The 20,359-nt window shown below is 42.6% G+C and overlaps 1 protein-coding gene across 2 annotated transcripts in view; it reads right to left on the bottom strand.

Moving 5' to 3' along the window:
• The window catches only part of PITPNB (phosphatidylinositol transfer protein beta), a 74,560-nt gene extending 70,935 nt beyond the window's left edge, over nucleotides 1-3,625 (bottom strand). For both annotated transcript variants that reach the window (XM_049865441.1, XM_049865440.1), the window contains exon 1: nucleotides 3,563-3,625. In XM_049865441.1, coding sequence (XP_049721398.1) covers nucleotides 3,563-3,582 — 20 coding nt within the window. In that variant the 5' untranslated portion in view covers nucleotides 3,583-3,625. The remainder of the gene's footprint in view (nucleotides 1-3,562) is intronic.
• Between the last annotated feature and the right edge of the window lie 16,734 nt (nucleotides 3,626-20,359).

The following is a 20,359-nucleotide window of genomic DNA, read 5'->3' as shown; positions in this document are numbered from 1 at the left end:
GGAAGATCCTGTTTTTATATAACAACACTTTCAGAAAGGCTTATTTCACGAAACGAAAGTTACTGAAAAAGACATTCTGAATGGTGAGTCAAGTAAATTCTTCAAGATTTGCTTAATAAAACATAGTAAAAGGGAAAGGGAAGAGATAGGTTCTGATTTCTCTGAAAATCCTCAGGAAAATAATTTTTCAAATAGAATTTGCAATTCCATTTGGTTCTTTAAAACCAGAATTTTACACTAACGGTAATGTCATCTATTGCTTCGTACTTGCACTGAACCCTCCCAATCATTTCTAACCTTTTTTTTTCATGGTCAAAAATAAATGGCATTTTGTAAAACAACAAACATTTGCCTAAGTAATTACAGTTTACCAACATCTTTACATAGAAATAACCCATTCATTGCTCCTGCCCAAAAACAATTTTAGAAAGTTGACCTGAGAGCAAAAAGAATCATTTTTCATTCAACAACACTGAGTACTTACAGTATGCTACACTAGATGTTGTGGTAGATACTGGGAATGCTTAAAGAAGCCCTGGTGGCACAGCGGTTAAGAGCTCAGCTGTTAACCAAAAAGGTCGGCATTTTGAGCCCACCAGCAGCTCCTCTGAAACCCTATGAGGCAGTTCTACTCTATCCTACAGGGTCACTATGAGTCGGAATCAACTTGACAGCAATGGGTTTTAAATAAGAGACAGCCGATGCCTTCAATAACTTGAAGGGTGAAAAAAAGGCATCGAGGAAAGCAGACTTGAGTGAACAGCAAATAATCTGATTTATAGCTCCTTAGGAAAAAAAGTTATACTCTGGGCACATTTCAAACATTTGTTATTTCAGCGCATTTTTATTTTTATGATAAAATTAAAGGATAACAAAAAATATAGTGTGCAAATTCACTACAGTTATAGCTTTTGGTGAGTTACTTTATACTATTCACATAACTGTCAAAAGATCCACTGAACACTTAACTCACCTTTTAAGAAGGAAAAAACTATTAAAAAAAGGTGACTACATAATCTGTAACCTAAATTCAATTCTGCAACTCAATTGCTACGGGACTTAGGACAAGTCAAATTCTTTGCCTCATTTCCTCCATTTGTATTAATATCTGCCACGTATCTACTTAACAAAGATGCTAGAGTAATAAATAAGACGTTTGCACAATAAGCTGTACAAATGCCCTGGTCTATATAAACCCAATTCAACACTGTTGTAAATAAGCTTTAACTGCATTGTCCGAAATGTCACTCTACAACAAAAGGCAACTGTGTCTTTTCTCAGGATCCCTATCACTGACCAAAGTTACAATTTTTCATTAATTCATTTAACAAATATTTACAGTACTGAGCATCTATTATATGCAATGGACTAATCTAAGAGCTAGAGCTATGGAAGTGAGCAAAAGAGAAAAAAAAGTCCTCGCCTTCTTGGAGCTCACATTCTACCTGGAGACTAGAAAAATAGTAACAAATTGTGTTATATTAGATGGTGACAGATTTCCTTTGGGCAAATTTGCTGCAAAAGGCCTCTTTGAAAAGCAAAGATGTCACTTGGAGGACTCAAGTGGGCCTGACCCAAGTCATGGTATTTTCAATTGCCTCATATGTATGCAAAAGCTGGACAATGAATAGAGAAGACAGAAAAAGAACTGATGCCTTTGAATTATGGTGTTGGCAAAGAATACTGAATATACCATGGGTTGCCTGAAGGAACAAATCTGGCTTGGAAGAAATACAGCCAAAATACTCCTTAGAAGGGAGGATGGCAAGACTTCGTTTCGTGTACTTTGGACATGTTATCAGGAGGCACCAGTCCCTGGAAAAGGACATCATGGTTGGTAGAGCGTCAACGAAAAAGAGGAAGACCCTCGACGAGACAGGCTGACAGAGCGGCTGCAACAACGGGCTCAAACACAGCAATAACTGTGAGGATGGTGCAGGACTGGACAGTGATTCATTCTGTTGTACACAGGATCGCTATATGTCGGAACCGACTCAACGGCACATAACAACATGTCCTAATGAGAACAATAAAGCAAGGACGGCAAATATGAAACGGGAGTTGCTATTAGGTCATCAGAGACGGATTCCCTGAGAAGGGTGTATTCTAGCAAAGACCTGAAGGAAAAAGATGAGTAGTGAGCTAAGGGGAGCACATCCTGAGCAGAGTGGAAAGGTTCATAACTGACCTTATTCCTGCATTGGTGGAGAAACAGCAAGGAAGTGGGGGAGGCTGGAGAGAAGGGCAAGGTAGTAAATGAGATTCAGAGCCGAAGAGAAGACAGCATAAGACCTTGTCAAACCCACTGCCATGCACACAACTCCAATGCATAGCGACCCCGCAGGGGAGAGTAGAACTGCCCCAGAGTTTCCAAGCCTGTAAATCTTCACAGAAGCAGACTGCCACATCTTTCTCTGTGGAACGGCTGGCTAGTGGGTTTGAACAGCAGACCTTTCCGTTAGCCGTCCGGTGCTTTAACCACTGCCCTACCAGGGCTCCTTTAAGACCTTGTAGGCATTGTAAAAGCTTTGGCTTTTATTGCCAGTGAGACAGTGAGTTTTTGGAGTTTTAAGCAGAGAAATAACGTGAATGACTTTTTAAAGGAGGTTTGAGAACTAACACCAAAATACGATGTCTTGAGATAACTAAATTAAGCCATAATACACATATTTTTTAAGAATTTAAAATGAAAAGAGCATTTGAGAAAACAAAGAATGGGCAATACCGGAAATCCCTAGCTGCCCAAAGGATGCTGACACCACCAACCAGCTGTGACAGCGGAACATTCCCCGCCAACCAGATTTCTTGTGATATTCAGTCCTTCCCGGCGTGAAACGCCCCAACTTTTCAACAAACCACTTCTCAGGTCTGATAACTCTGGAAATCCCTCTCTTTGGCAGACTACCTTTGAAGTAGGGGGTCCAGAGCGTCACCCATCTTGAAGATGTGAAAACTAAGACTAGGGATATGGCTCTCCTACTGAGTAAACTGAGCTCCCAGCGGAGCGCAGTTTTTCCGGTCTTAGGCTCCTGTACGAACTTAGGGCGCAAACGTCCCACCTCGTGTCCCAATACCAGGGCTGCCTTCAACTGGCAAGCCAATCTCCCGCCGGTTACGGGCAGGCTCCGACCCACAAGACAAACCAGTCGGACCCACAGCTCCCTCCAACCCTCGGGCCGTGACTTTGTCCCACCGGCGGGCCTGGGGGTGGGCCCAGACCCAGACTGGGTGGGGGGGGTGGGGAGAAGGCGGGTCCCAGCAGAAACTCCCGGCCACACCTTCCCGAGCCACGCGCCCCTATCGGGACCCAAGAGCTTCCGCACCAGGAGGTGGTGGGGGGGGGGGGGCGCAGGAGCGTTACCATGGCAACACCTGAGCGAATGGGGCCCGCAGCGGAGGGGCCTCGAGTGGGCCCGGGGCGCGTGCGGGGGGAGGGGGCGCGCGCAAGAAGCGGCAGTCCCGGGGTTCACTCCGTCTTCGGAATGATTCCGCCACTCCTCAGTCAATGAACCTCCCACCACCGCCGCCCCAGAGCCTCGCTGGCGCCCACCAACCCACTCACAATTCCTTAATCAGCACCATCTTCCCCTCACAGCTGCCGCCGCCGCTACCGCCTGTCACGGCGCCTGCGCGGCCCCGCCTCCCTTCACCGCGCCACACCGGCGCCTGCGCGTCCACGCTCTTCCGCCGCGGCCGGGCGCGTCAGCGCGCGAGGAGGCCTAGCTCCGCCCCAGCCCCGAGCCCCACCCGGGGCGCACGAGGCCGTCACGGCAGCTGCGCGGCCCGGCCGAGAGCGTGCACGTTCCACTGCGGCTGCGCGAAGCCCGCGCGCGCCCGCCAGACTACTTCCAAGTTCCCTCAGGGCGTTTTCGCAACCTTGCTTTCTCTTGGGGCTCCCAGTTAGTTCCCTGGAAGTCGTTTTGCCGTCACCAGTACTAAACTTTCCTCCACTGCTTGGAGGGGTGGGAGACCTGCCTCTTGACGGACACTTCATTTAAGAAGTCTACCTTAAAGGTTTATGACGGATTCGAGAGGCTGGTGACGCCCGGTCCCGTTACCCTCGCTGGTCCTTTCAGTTCAGGTTCCACAGGAAGATGTTCACCTGGTTCACGGCTCACGTGGATGTTCCAGAAACCCAGAACAGGAGAAGCCTCCTGAGTGCAGCCATCTGTTACCTTGCTGGAGCCGGCTGTGGGGCCACACGAGTTAAATCCCACCACTGCCCCAGAATCCTGAATTTCACAGTTGGATGAGCGCCCAAGACCCCTGAGAAAGACCCCCTTGGGGAGAAGAGGGGCTTGACCTTAAAAACCCAGGAAAGGGCCTTGTTCTGAGAAGATGTTTAGCCCTACTTGAAGTTGTCCCTACAGAATCCTTGAAAAGAAGGCAGGCCAGGGATGAGAGGAGGTCCTGGAAGTGCCACCTCTCAATGCAGCTACCCTAGCCGACTTTCCAGAACCTGCCCCTAGGTGTGCAGATGGAGGGCCACAGAGAGGCTCGGGTGGCTGCCTCTGACAGTAAGTGCGACTAATTGGTACAAGGGCAGGGAACAACAGCTGTAGCACCAGCCTCAGCGCCCCCTGCTGGGGCTCCCCATAAAGTGCAGGCCATGATCTTTGACCTCCAGGTCTTTGTACATTCTGTTCCCTCTGCCTGGACCACTCTTCCACCCTATTAGTTCCCTATTGCTGCTGTTATAGGAACTTAGTGGCTTAAAAACACACAAACAAACAAATTTATTATCTTAGAGGCCTGTAGCTTGGAACATTCAATATGGGTCTCGCTGAAATAAGTGTCAGCAGGGTCGCATTCCTTTCTGGAAGCTGTTGGGATGAAGCATTTTCCAGCTTCTAAAGGTCGCCACATTCCCTGACTCATGGCCCACTTCCGCTATCTTCAAAGCTAACAAAGTTACATCTTTTTGAATGCTCCTCCATAGTCAGATTTCTCTCTGACAACAACTGGAAAGGGTTCTTTGCTTGTGAGGATGTGTCTTATCTAGTGCCGCTATAACAGAAATACCACAAGTGGATGGCTTTAATGAAGAAAAATATGTTCTCACACAGTTTAGGGAGCCAAAAGTCCAAATTCAGGGTGTCAGCTCTACAGGAAGGCTTTCTCTTTGTGTCAACTCTGGGAGAAGATCCTTGTCATCAGTATTCCCCTGGTCTAGGAGCTTCTCAGCATAGGGACCCTGGTTCCAAAGGGCATGATCCCCTAGTGGCTCTTCTTTCTTGGTGCTGACGAAGTCCCTCTCTGCTCCATTCTCTCTTTTATATCTCAAAAGAGATTGAAGCAAAATACAACCTAATCCTATAGATTATGCCCTGCCTCATTAATGTACCTGCATCTAGTCCCTGCCTCCTAGAGATTAGGGTTTACAACACATAGGATAATTATATCAGATAACAAAGTGAAAGACAAACAATATGGGGAATCATGGCCTAGAGAAGTTGACACAAGTTTTTGGGGAACACAATCCAATCTATAAAATTCCACCCTTTGGCTCCCCCAAAATCTATGCCTTTGCCACGTGTAAAACACATTTACCCCATCCCAAAAGTCTTAAATCAACTCCAAGTGCAAAATCCATCCTGGAACATAATTCCTTTTCATCTGTGAAATCTAGAATACAAATTTCAAAGTACAACGGTGGTGGAACAGGCACAAGGTAGACATTTCTATTACAAATGGGAGAAATTGGAGGGAAAGAAGGAATGACAGGCACCAAGCAAGTCAAAAATCCATCAGAAAAATTTACATTAACTCTTAAGGCTTGAAAATAATCTTCTGATCTCCAAACTCTGGGTGTTGACCACATTCTGCAGATTCTAGGTGGAGGCCCTCGGCCCTGGGATGGCAACTCTGCTCCCGTGGTTTTGGGCGGCCCCATTTTCCTACACTGTCTGAGTGGCAAGCCTACCCCCTCGGCAGTGGCAGGCCTGCCCACTTAGTTTTGGGCAGCGGATCAGGCCCCATCTTGCTGGCACTCGTGAAAGGCAGCCCCACGCTCCAAAATTGAGTAGGTGAAGTCCTGACTCTGAAACCTGGGAGGCCATGACCCCACCCTTTAAGACGTAGCAGGCCATGTTACACCCTTTGAGGCCCTAGAGATTGTGGCCCTACCCATTGAGGCAGCTCTGCTTCCTGTGTCCCTTGTCTCTTCTGCTTCCTGGTTCCTTGGCCTCTCAGGCCCTTGGGCCCTCAGCCCCTCAGGCTTCTTGGGCTGGCCCAGCATCTGCCCTGCTTGGGCAAGTGTTCCAAAGCACTTTAGCTCTACCAGTAAGTGCCTGGAGGCACCCCACTCCACCAGTAAACTGTGGCTGAAGGCACTCAGCTGTCTTGCTCTGTGGGTCGGCTCCCATGCAATATCACGCTGGTCTCCTGGTTCTGCTACCGCCGTTTCTCTGCAACTGCTTTTCATCATCTGTACCATCTACTGTGTGACAGCTCTCCTTACTTCCTTCTGAGCCTTCACCAGAATTGTCTTTGATGTCCATAATTCCGCTAACAGTCTCTTGAAGGCAACCTAGGCTTTTACTGTTAGGCAATTTAAAACTCTTGCAGCTTCTACCCATTGCTCAATTCCAAAACCACTTTCGTAGGTATCGATTAGAGCAGCACCCCACTCTTGGTATGTTTTAGTTATCTAGTGCTACTGTAACAGAAATACCACAGAGGTATGGCTTTAACAAAGAAAAACTTTTCTGTCACAGTTTAGAAGGCTAGAAGTCCAAATTCAGGGCACCAGCTCCAGGGGAAGGATTTTTCTTTTTGTTGGCTCTGGGGTAAGGTCCTTGTCATCAATCTTCCCCTGGTCTAGGAACTTCTAAGCACAGGGACCCCAGGTCCAAAGGGTATGCTCTGCTCTGCTCCTGGCTCTTCTTTCTTGGTGATAATGAGGTCCTTTTCCTCTCAGCTCAATTTTTAATATCTCAAAAGAGGTTGACTCAAGATACGACCTAATCCTGTAGATTGTGTCCTGCCTCATTAACATACCTGCCCCTAATCCTGCCTCATTAACATCGTGGAGGTTAGGATTTGCAACACATAGGATAATGACATCAGGTAACAAAACAGAGTACAACTACACAATACTGGGGATCATAGCCTAGAGAAGTTGATGCCCATTTTGGGGGGAGATAATTCAATCCATAATAGGACCCATGTGATTACATTGGACCCATCCAGATAATCCCAGATAAGCTTCCCCATCTCAAAATCCTTAACCTTAATCATTACTGCAGAAGTTCTTTTTGCTGTGTAAGGTAACACATGTGCAAGTTCCAGAGATTAGAGTGTGGACATGTTTGGGAATCATTATTCTGTCTAGGATCCCTGGTGGCACAGTGGTTAAGTGCTCGGCTGCTTACGGAAAGATCAGTGACCTGAACCCACCAGCTGCTTTACAGTAGAAAGATGCAGCAGTCAGCTTCCATAAAGATTTACAGCCATGGCAGCTGTATGGGCAGGTCTTCTCTGTTTTATAGGGTTGCTGTGAGTCAAAATTGACTTGAAGGCAATGAGTATGGGTTATGTACAGTTTAACGAATAATAATATAACCAAAGCCAGATGTGTACAACCCAGCTTAAAAAACAACATACCAGCACCTTCGAAGCTTCCTGTGTGCCCAGACCTGCTGGCATCCTCCTACCACAGAGGTAGTGAATTTTGTAATAATCACCTGTTTGGTTTTTAGAGAAAGGCTTTCTTCGGAGGCCATGTTTGAGCTGAATGTTATAAGTAACCCAGCCCGCGATGACAATAGGGTAGAGGCTCTGAGGCTGGATTAAGCTGGAAATATTTGAGGTGCAGCTGGAGGATATGTATGGCTAGAACATGTCCTAGGTGAAAGGGGAGGATTATCTGGGATGTACTAAATCGTGGAGGCCATAGTGAAGAATTTGAATCTTACTCTAAGACCCATGGGAAGCTGTTGAAAGGTTATGAAAAGAACAGAAATATCATTAAAACACTTTGATATAATCCCATGATATATCTGATGCTGGAATCTAGTCTGTGGATTTAAGGTTACCTCAGTAAAGTAATAGAAGTGAAATATCATTTACCAACAAGCTAGAAACGTTCTCCTAAGGCAGTACCTGGGATTCCCTGAGTTTCTGCTATGTATGAAGCATTTTGCTAGTTATTGTGACGGTGGGATTCAAGGAAATATAGGCCCTTATTTTCAGGGAGTTTTAGAAGCTGGGAGTAACTCCCCCAACTGGATACGTGTTTTATGCCAAGTTCTATGGTAGGTAATGGAGATACTTTTTCTCATTTAATCCTTGAAACAGCATTATGAGATTGGTATATTAGCATGCTTTGTTGTTGTTGTTAAGTGCCATTGAGTCAATTTCAACTCATAGCAACCCCATGTGACAGAGTAGAACTGACCCATATGGTTTCCTAGACTGTAGTCTCTATGAGCCGCAATCAACTTGACAGCAACAGGTGTGGTTTTTGGTTTTGAATCATTACAGGAGCAGATTGCCAGGTCTTTCTCCCATGGAGTCAGTGGGTGAGTTAAAACTGCTAATCTTTAGGTTAGTAGCCATTTAGGTGTAGGTTTAACCATTGTGCCACCAGGGCTTCTTAGGAAAGGGGGGAGTGATGCTCAGACAGCCATGTTGAGTGATTTGTGCAAAAATCACTCTTTGGCAGAGCCAGGTTTCAAATCATGTGGGGTAAAGAATTTAACTTTCCCCAAAGAATTTGGTCTTTGTCCTTGGTTCCTCAAAGAACCCCTAAAACCTGGGTATAGAAGTGTCGTTAATGAGGCCCCTGAACCACACCTGAGGGTTTATTTGAATGAGGTACCTCTTGGGTGGGGGGCAGCCAGGCTAGAAAGAGCACCTAGTGATGTCAGGCAACCTCAGAGGAGGGGGACATGAGTCAGTCAATCATGGTTATAGAATGGGTCCCCAGTAAAGGCTCTGGATGTGAAAGTTCCATGGGCTTTCTGGTTGTGAAAGGCAATGTGTGTGGAAGGGTAGCATTGGAGTTCCACATTAGGAACCCTCCCAGACCCCGGCCTATGTGTCCCTTCATTTGTATAATTTTTGCAAGAATAAAACTACATTCTTAAGTGTAGGACTTTCCATGAGTTGTAGTGAATTATCTAACTCAAGGGAGTAATGGGAGCCAACAGGTCAGAAGTGAGAGGGCCCTGGGGACCCCCAAGCTTAAGGCTGGCATCCTGAAGGGGTATTGGGAAACTCCCAAGTTTGTAGCCATCAGTTCAGAAGTAATGGGGTCGTGGGGACTCCAAGCTTGTGGCTCGCATCTGAGGTTTTGGCCAACCTGGCAGCCTGGAAAACTGTGCACTTTGACTAGTGAGATTGGACCTTGCTCCAGTTGGTTAGGGTCAGAGGAAGAAATGCTGCTTGTGCAGCTGGTGTCCAAACAGAAGTGGAACAGAATTGGTAATAACTTGATTTGGATTGACGAACGCATTTGGTGTCAAAAATGGCACTGAATTTCCTGCTACCAGGCTTTAAAGACTTCAGAATCTGGTCTTTACGCTACACTGGTTTTTTTCTAGGTAAAAATAAAGTTGAGACATGCAGACATTATTAAGACAAGTAGTTGTTCTCAATTATGGAAAGAGGAGGATTATGGTCAAAATTTAGAATCTATTTAGAGATAAGAATAGAGAAATAACAGATATTAATGTAATAGCCCTGAACATTAGAATTAGAGGATGTACTTGAAGGGTGAAGAAGGTGATGTTAAGAAGGTTAAGTGCCAAATTTATATACTAAGTGGTCAATTTATGTCATTATTTCTCCCAAAATGTTATATACCCTGAAAATACAGTTTTTATACTGTTGTGGATAAATTTGTAGAGAGACTGTATCAGGCATTAAGAAAAATTAAGATATTTCAGAGTGAAGTCTTCCCATGAAGTGTCCACTGATTCCATTGTCTACATAGCACAATTTCTGCTCACAGTTAGCACTCAAAATGTTTGTAAAATAAATGGAGAGGCATGGTGCTGGGTGATTAATATGAGTCATTAATATAAAATGATTTATATTTAAAAACTCAATTGAGAACCACAAGGATAAATTAAGAAACTAACCTATTTTAAATGTATTTATTGAGAGAAAAAAACATCCTAATTCAAAATTAGCTAGGTTGGTAGAAAAGATTAAATGTATATAACTAAATTAAATAAAAGGTGTATTTTAACTTGACATTGTATCTACTTTCAGGGTAAAAATGACAGAATGACAGGGAATTATGAAGAGATTGGAGAGTAGAAAAAATGTGAACTGATACCTCAAAATGATAAGAAGGACATATAAAGAAAAAAATACAAATGAAAAATATAGGCTAATGGATTAACATCTCCATTGTGTGGCATTTACTTGTATTACAACTAAAAACGTTGAATCCTGTAGTACATTTTTGCAAATATATAATTTATTAGTAATTGTCTCTGAATATAGAAAAGACCAACCTCTTTTTAAGTCTAATGTTGCTTGTCCCTTGTTCTTTCAGCCCCCAACAAAGATAATCTTTACACACAAGATGTCCAGTTGAATTTAGCTAGTTATACAAGCCTCATATAGCCACCAGGCTCATTCCAAACCACTGCCGTTGAGTCGATTCTGACTCATAGCGACCCTATAGGACAGAGTAGAACTGCCCCATAGGGTTTCCAAGGAGCGCCTGGCAGATTCAAACTGCCGACCTCTTGGTTAGCAGCTGTAGCCCTTAACCATTACGCCACCAGGGTTTCCTCTCCCTTTATATATAGCTCTGAATCAAAAGACATCTCTGCTCATCACAGTAATAATGATGGTAGATTTTACTGAGGCAAACAAAAAGATTCTGAACATGAGTGAATAGAGTGTTTGGAGCACTCGTTTTATGCACTATATTACAACTGTCAAACCAGAACCTATAAATATTGTTGTTGTGTGCCACAGAGTTGGTTCCGACTCATAGTGACCCTATAGACAGAGTAGAACTGCCCCATAGGGTTTCCTAGGCTGTAGTCTTTCATGAGGAGCCCTGGTGACACAGTCATTAAGTGCTTGGCTGCTAACCAAAAGGCCGGTGGTTTGAACCAGGCAGTCTGCAAGAGAAAGACCTGGCAATACCCTATAAGGCCATTCTGCTCTGTCCTACGGGGTTGCTATGAGTCAGAATCAACTCGATGGCATCTGGGGCAAATCTTGTATGGGAGCAGATCGCCAGGTCTTTTTTCCCATGGAGCCACTTGTGGGTTTAAACCACCGACATTTTGGTTAACAGCCTAGTGCTTAATTTTTGTGCCAACAGGGCTCCTTTTTAAATATTAAGTTCTTTAAATATTAGGTTAACAGTCCTTTTAATATGATAGTTGAATTTGGGCTCTGCCTTTTTTTTTGTTCTTCCTAAAGCAGAGGTTCTTAACCTGGGATCTAAAGGTGGGGCTTCAGGGAAATTAATGAGCCACTGAATTTTTTTTTTTTTTTTCTAGTGCCACTGAAATTATATACATAATTTCATGTTTGTGTACATTTTGGGGGAAGAGAAGTCTGGTTTTTTTTGCCTTGTTACTCTGCATTTTGCCATCCGTTTAAAAAAACCTTCATTGAGAATATTTTCATGAAAACTGGAAATATTTGCAAGAGTGCTTTAATTTTATCAAATATAAGGGCATAGGTAAAGATATTTGTCTTAGGCTGGGTTCTCTAGAGAAGCAAAACCAGTAAAGCTTATAAATACGTATATACCCAGTACCATCGAGTTGAACAGAGAGATTTATACTGAGGAATTGGCTCACAGGATTGTAGAGGCTGGAATGTCCAAGTCCATGGATCAGTATCTTAGGCTGGGTAACCTTAACCATTATAATCAGGATAGAGGCTTCTCCTGATTCACGTAGCCGGACGGGCTGGCAAACCTGAGATCAGCAGGTCAAAGAGCAGAGCACTTGTTCACAGCCTGTGGAGATCAAGGAATCCCAAGATCAGCAGGCAGGACCACAAGGCTTCTTCTGATTCATGTAGCCGCGGGGGCTGGTGAAGCCAAGATCGGCAGATTGGAGAGCAGTGCTCTTGCTCACAGGCTGTGAAGATCAATGAATCCCAAGATCAGCAGGTAAGCTGCTGGCTCAAGTCCCAAGAACTGGAGGTCAGACTAACAGGAAGCAGCTACAGGAGCCTGAGCACGCAAAAGCCAGAACGTCTACTTGTATTTGGATGTAGGCCACACGTCCAAGGAAACTGCGTTTAAACTGAATGGCAGCTCACAGCAGATCCCAGATATAAACACTGAGAATCATGGCCCAGCCAAGTTAACGCGCAATCTTAACCATCACAATGTTGTACCGTGTAGTAGAGACAGGATTGGGCTGTGGAGTAGAAAGACCTGGGCCTGAATCCTGACTCTGCCACTTGCTCATTGTATACCTTGAGTAAGTGACTGAATCTCTCCGAAACACCGTTTATTCATCTATAAGAGGAGACTACTGATGTTTACAGCATAGATTTATTGTGAAGAATAAAAGACATATCTAATAGGTAATAGTAGATGTTAAGCGAGTGGGAACCATTTAAAAGCATAGGCTTCCGGAGCAGAAACGGTAACTTAAATTAAGACGTAATTAAATTCCTCCCCTTCCTTCCCTCCCACCATCTTTAGAGGTAACCACTATCGTAAATCACTGTTCATCATTCTAATACATGAATAGGAGTGTGAATATGTAGATACGCATTCCTATATGTATCTGTATATATATATATATATATATAAAATAGTGCTTAAAGGCACAGCCAAAGGGGTGCTGTGCTTCCTGCTCAGCCTAGAGAGCAATGAAGAAAACCTCAGTACGTGGAGAAAGAAAGACCAAAGCATTAGAAGCAACTGGTGAGAAAACGGAAGCAAATTTACATCCGTGAAAGAATGTGGAGGTGAGAAGTCAAAATCCCCTTTGGGAATTGCAAGGATCAGAGGAGAGTGAAAGGTGTATCTGCAGCATCCAGCTTCCAGGCTTCCAGAAGTCACTGACGTTAGGACTATCACAGCACATCCGTCTCTCACCAAGTGGTGAACACATCAGCCAAGCACCCAGAAGGCTCCCCTCTGTACAGGTGAGACAATTACCTTCCTTTTAGGCTGCTGCAAAATACACCACATTTTGAGAGACGTATTCCTAGGCAAAACGCCCAAGCCTGCATCCAAAAATCTGTTTGCGCTACCTACAGAGAATATCGCCATCAGAATTTCTCGGGTGCAGCAATGATAAATGGGCCTCTCGTTTGCCAGCTGTTTAGCTATAATAATTTCCCCTTCCACCTGTAGTACATAATACAGAATTACTGTTCCTCTGTATCCTTTCTGACATTTGGTATTGTCAGGATTTTAAAATTTTGCCAGGTTATTGGTTTTAAAATGCTATTTCATGTATTCAGTTTGCATTTCCATTATCATATGTTTACTGGCCAGGTTCTTATACTTTGCCTATTCTTTGCACATTTTTCCATTCTTTTTCTATTTTTAGGAGAAATATAGCATTCTAGAGTTCAATTCTGTGTTGATTATGTGAACTTTAAATATTTCTACCCTGTCTGTGGATTGTTTTGTCGCTTCGTTTCTGAACTTCTGCAATTTGGGGCCAGATATTTATGTGTTGTTTGGGACTGTTCTGTGCATTTTAGGATGTTTAGCAGCATCCGTGATGTCCCCCATTAGATGCCAGAAGCACCACTCCAGTTATGACTATCAAAAATGTCTCCAGACATTGAAGGGCAAAATTGCCCCTACTTGAGAACACTATAAACCACAGTTGGTTTATAGTGATTCTGTTGTACAGTTATTTATTTTTAAATTAAAATACATATATATCTCACTAACATTTTTTGAAACTTTTATTATATGCCCTAAATGTTTCACATGAGTTAATCCTAACCCTAGCTCTTTTAATCATCACAGCAACATATGAGGTAGATACTATTATTACTCCTGTTTTATAGAGGAGAAACCTTCTTTATGATGTCATCTGAAGTGCACAAGATGGTAATCAACTTTACTGAGATATAATTTATGTACAATAAAATGCACCCATTTTAAGTGTAAAGTTTGAAGAGCCTTATCCAACGTATACACCTGGTAGTATTCACAGTCAAGATGTATGACATTTCCCTCACTCTAGGAGGTATCATTGTGCCCGTTCCCTGTTAATCCCCCCACACTCACAGCCCCAGGCATGCACTGAAATAATTTCTTTGATGTCTTAATTATCTAGTGCTGTTACAACAGAAATACCACAAGTAGATGGCTTTAACAAAGAAAAATTTATTTCCTCACTGCAAAGTAGGCTAAAAGTCCAAATTCAGGTATCAGCTTCAGGGGAAGGCATTCTCTCTCTGTCAGCCTTCTTATCATTGTTGCCCAGGACTAGGAGCTTCTCTGCTTCAGGGACCCGCAGTTCAAAGGACGTGCTCTTCTGCTCGCACTGTTTTCTTGGTGGTATGAGGTCTCCTGTCTCTCTGCTTGCTTCTGTCTTTTATATCTGAAGAAATTGCCTCAAAACACAATCCAATCTTGTAGATTGAGTCCTGCCTCACTAACACAACCCTGCCTATCCTTCCTCATTAACATCATAGAGGCAGGATTTACAACATAGAGGAAAATCACACAATACCACAAATCATGGCCTAGCCAAATTAATACACACATTTTTTGGTGGACATAATTCAATTCATGACATTTGACTATAAATTAGACTTTCCAAGAGTTTTCCTGTCACTGAGTCATTGTATTTCTAGCTTCTTTCACTTAGCATAATATTTTTAAGATTCATCAATGTCATTGTGTGTATCAGTAATTCAATCTTTTCATTGTTGATTGATATTCCTTTGTGTGGCTATACCAAATTTTTTTATTCGTTTACCTGTTGATGGGCATTTAGGTCGTTTCCAGTTTTTGGCCATTATAAATAAAATGGCTATGATTATTTGTGTACAAGTCTTTCTGTGGGTATATGTTTTCACTTCTTGGGAAAATTTCTCTTGGATTACAAGGTAAGTGCACATCTACCTTTAAGAGAAACTGCCAAACAGATTTGTAAAGTGGCTTTACTGTTTTCCATTCCCACCAGCAATGTATGAGAGTTCCAGTAACTCCACATCCCCATTGACACTTAGTGGCCATTCTGGTAGATGTGTAGTGTTACCTCATTATAGTTTAATTTGCATTTTCCTGAATATTAATAATGTTGTAAACTTTTTCATGGGCCTTTTGGTCATTTGTATCTGTTATGTTGTGAAGTGTCTGTTCAAATCTTCTGCCTCTTTCTATATTGGTTTGCCTTCTTCAGTTGTAAGAGTTCTTTATAAATTCTGGATATAAATCCTTTGTCAGATATATGTATTACAAATATTTTCTGTCAGTCAGTGGCTTACTTTTTATTTTCTTAGTGGTATCTTTAAAACAGCAAAAGTTTTAAATTCTGATGAAGCCTAACATTTTTTTTATTTTATAGTTCATGCATTTTGTGCCCTAAGAAATCTTTATTGACTTCGAAGTCAAAAAGATTTTATTTTACTATGTTTTCTCCTAGAAGTTTTAAAACCAGCTTTTACATTTAGGTCTGTGATCCATTTCAAATGACTTTTTGTGTATGTGTGAGTTAAGGGTCAAGGTTCATTTTTTTTTACTACATATGAATATCCAGTTGTTGTAGCCCCAGTTATTGAAAAGACTTTTCCCTTACGCACTTGTTGTTACTTTTATTTCAATATAAAGATGTTAGTAAGCTGAAATGGATTGGTATTAGCCATTCTGAATCGGATGATCGTATGGTCTACTACACCGGGAATGACAAATTGAAGAGTAGTGGAGTTGCATTTATCATCAAAAAGAACATTTCAAGATCTATCCTGAAGTACAATGTTGTCAGTGATAGGGTAACATCAGTATGCCTACAAGGAAGACCAGTTAATATGATTGTTATTCAAATTTACACACCAATCACTAAGGCCAAAGATGAAGAAATTGAAGATTTTTACCAACTTCTGCAGTCTGAAATTGATCAAGCATGCAATCGTGATGCATTGATAATTACTGGTAATTGGAATGTTAAGTTGGAAACAAGAAGGATCGGTATTTGGAAAGTATGGCCTTGGTAATAGAAATGATGCCAGAGATCGCATGATTGAATTTTGCGAGACCAATGGCTTCTTCATTGCAAATACCTTTTTTCGACAACATAAAGGGCAACTATACACAGGGGCCTTGCCAGATGAAATACACAGGAATCGAATCGACTATATGTGTGGAAATAGATGATAGAGAAGCTCGATATCATCAATTCAGAGCAAGGCCAGGGGCTGACTGCAGAACACACTATCTATTGCTCATATACAAGTTAAAGCTGAAGAAAATTAAAACAAGTCCATGAGAGCCAAAGTACGATCTTGAGTTTGTCCCACCTGAACTTCGAGACCACCTCAAGAATAGATTCGATGCGTTGAACACTAATGACCGAAGACTAGACGACTTGTGGAATGACATCAAGGACATGATACATGAAGAAAGCAACAGGTCATTAAAAAACAGGAAAGACCCTGACAGGCAACAGGGCAGAGAGCCCCTGAGGGAGCAGGAGAGTGGTGGGATGCAGACTCCAGATTCTTGTTGAAGGACTGAACTTGATGGTCTGACTGGCACTGGAAGGACCCTGGTGGTCATGGCCCCTGGACCTTCTGTCAGCCTAGGACGGGAGCCATTCCCAAGGGCGACTCTTTGGACAGGGATTGGACTGGACAATGGGATGGAAAAAGGTGCTGGTGAGGAGTGAGCTTCTTGGTTCAGGCGGACACTTGAGACTATGTTGGCATCTCTTGTCTGGAGGAGGGATGGGAGGGTGGAGGGAGTTAGAGGCTGGTGGAATGCACACGAGGGGAGGGAGTGGAGGAAGGGAGCAGGCTGTCTCATTGTGGGGAGAGCCATTGGGAGTGTATAGCAAGGTGTATGTAGGTTTTTGTGTGAGAGACTGACTTGGTTTGTAGACTTTCACTTGGAGCACAATAAAAATTAAGAAAAAAAAAAAGAACCAATTCACTATTCTTATTATGTATGGAAATAGATATTGTTTGGCAGCTTGTGACAAAATCATTGAAGAATTTGTAAGAGCAAAGAAAGAAATGTTTTTAATTATAACATGTTAGAGATGAAAGATCTATCTAAAAATAAATCTACCGAATCAAAAAAAAAAAAAAAAAGGAAAGAAAGAGGAGACCAAAATGCACATCGGAAGAGACTCTGAAACTTGCTCTTGGATGTCAAGTAGCTAAAGCGAGTGGAAGAAATGATGAAGTAAAAAAGCTGAACAGAAGATTTCAAAGGGCAGCTCGAGAAGGCAAAGTATTATAATGAAATGTGCAAAGACCTGGAGTTAGAAAACCAGAAGGAGAAGAACATGCTCAGCATTTCTCAAGCTGAAAGAACTGAAGAAAAAATTCAAGCCACAAGTTGCAATATTGAAGAATTCTATGGACAAAATATCGAATGACACAGGAAGCATCAAAAGGAAATGGAGGAAGTACACAGAATTACTATACCAAAATTCAGCCAGTTCAGGAGATAGCATATGATCAAGATCTGATGATATTGAAGGAACAAGCCAAAGCTGCACTGAAGACATCGTTAAAAAACAAGGCTCCAAGAATTGACGGAATACCAAGTGAGATGTTTCAACAAATAAATGTAGTATTAGAGGCGCTAACCCATCTATGCCAAGAAATTTGAAAGACAGCTATTTGGCTAACCAACTGGCAGAGAACCTTATTGTGCCCATTCCAAAGAAAGGTGGTCCAGCAGAATGTGGCAATTGTCAAACAGTATCATTAATATCACATATGAGTAAAATTATGTGGAGAGAATTAAAAAATGGTTGCAGTAGTACATTGACAAGGAACTGTCAGAAATTCAAGCTGGATTCAGAAGAGGTTGTGGAATGAGCGAGAGCATTACTGATGTCAGATGGGTCTTGGCTGAAAGGAGAGAATATTAGAAAAATATTTACCTGTGTTTTATTCAACTGTGTGGATCATACAAATTATGGATAAGACTGTGATGAATAGGAATTCCAGAACGCTTAATTGTGCTCATGAGGAACCTGTACATAGACCAAGAAGCAGTCATTCGAATAGAACAAGGGGATACCATGTGGTTTAAAATCAGGAAAGGTGTGGGTCAGTGTTCTATCCTTCACCGTACTTATTCAATCTGTATGCTGAGCAAATAATCTGAGAAACTGGACCATGTGAACAAGAACAAAGCATCAGAATTGGAGGTCGACTCATTAACAGCCTTGCTTGCTGAAAACAAAGAGGACTTGAACCACTTACTGATAAAGATCAAAGACTGTAGTCTTCAGTACGGATTGCACTTTAACATAAAGAAAACAAAAATTCTCACAACTGGACCAGTAAGCAACATCATGATAAACAGAGAAAAGATTAAAGTCTTAAAAGATTTCATTTTACTTGAGTCCACAATCAGTGCCCATGGAAGCAGCAGTCAAGCAATCAAATGATGTATTGCATTGGGCAAACCAAAAAAAAAAAAACAAACCCGTTGCCATCAATTCCCACTCATATAGTCTCTATAGGACAGAGGAGAGCTGCCCCATAGAATTTCCAAGAAATGCCCGGTGGATTTGAACTGCCAACCTTTTGGTTAGCAGACATAGCTCTTAACCACTATGCCACCAGGGTTTCTGCAAAAGGCCTTTAAAGTGTTAAAAAGCAAAGATGTTTCTTTGAGGTGCGTCTAACCCAAGCCATGGTATTTTCAATCACCTCATATGCGTGGGGAAGCTGGGCAATGAATAAAGAAGACGAAAGAAGAATCGATGCCTTTAAATTATGGAGTTGGCAAAGAATATTGAATATACCATGGACTGCCAGAAGAAGAAACAACTCTGTCTTGGAAGTACAGTCAGAATGCTCGCTAGAAGCGAGGATGGTGAGACATACTTTGGACTCGTTATCAGGAAGGACCAGTTCCTGGAGAATGACATCATACTTGGTAATGTAGAGGGTCATCAAAATAGAGGAAAACGATCAATAAGATGGATTTATACAATGGCTGCAAGAATGGTCTCAAGCATAGCAATGATTGTGAGGATGGTGCAGGACCAGGCACCGTTTCATTTTGTTGTACATATTGTCGCTCTGAGTTAGAACTGACTCAGTAGCACCTAACAACAAAAACATTTGTTGAAAATCAATTGACCATATACATTGAGTCTATTTCTGGACTCTTTGTTCTGTTTCATTGGTTACTATATTTATCATTAAGCTAATACCACCGTGGGGTAAAGAACCTAGTTTTACTCTAAGTAAAGTGGCCTTTGTCCTTGGCCTCAGAGAAATAACCATTGGAATAATTGGGATGCCTAAGTGTGGAATATCCAGGCCACACCTGAGGATTTGTGCTGGCCAATGGGGGCTGGCTATACCAGAAAAAACTAACCTGTGAGGCTGATACCAACTAGGCTCAGAGGCATGATTTAGCCTATCATGTGAGACTGGCCAATAAAAGCCCTGAACACTATGGTTTGGAAAGCTTTCTGGTTAATAGCTTCCTGGTTGTCAAAAACATCTGCTCTTGAGAGGGTAACAAGTCCCTAAGGACAGGGAAGCTTTGCATTGAGAACCTTCCCAGACCTCGCCCTATATGTCTCTTTGTTTGTATCCTTTTTGCCTATAATGAATCCATAGTCTTAACTATGGTGTACTCTGTGAATTCTGTGAGTTCCAGCTAATTATTGAACCCAAAGGGGTAGTAGGAACCAGCAGGTCAGAAAGTCATGTGGATTCCTGAGCTTGCAGCTGGCATTCTTAAGGGATAATGGGAGATCAACCCTGAATTTGTGGCAAGCAGTTTAGAATGTTGGGGTGTAGTGTGGTGTCTTAGTTAACTAGTGCTGTTATAACAGAAATACAAGTAGATCACTTTAACAAAGGGAAATATATTCTCTCACAGTCTAGGAGGCTAGAAATCTGAATTCAGGGTGCCAGCTCCAGGGGAAGGTTTACTGTCTCTGTTGGCTCTGGGGGAAGGTCCTTGTCATCAATCTTCCCCTGGTCTAGGAGCTTCTATGTGCAGGGACCCCAGGTCCAAAGGACGTGCTATGCTCCAGGTGGTCCTTTCTTGGTGATATGAGGTCCCCCGTCTCTCTGCACACCTCTCTTTTATATCTCAAAAGAGATTGGTTTAAGACACAACCTAATCTTATAGATTGAGTCCTGCCTCTTCAGTTTCCAAATCCAACCTATTGCCGTTGAGTCAATTCTGACTCATAGCGACCCTATATAGGACAGAGCAGAACTGCCCCATAGGGTTTCTAAG

The sequence above is a fragment of the Elephas maximus genome, chromosome 22 (genome assembly GCF_024166365.1).
Source record: "Elephas maximus indicus isolate mEleMax1 chromosome 22, mEleMax1 primary haplotype, whole genome shotgun sequence".
NCBI classification, from domain to species: Eukaryota; Metazoa; Chordata; class Mammalia; order Proboscidea; family Elephantidae; genus Elephas; species Elephas maximus.
Note: the sequence above shows the minus strand (reverse complement) of the source record. Positions and strands in the feature narration are given on the sequence as shown.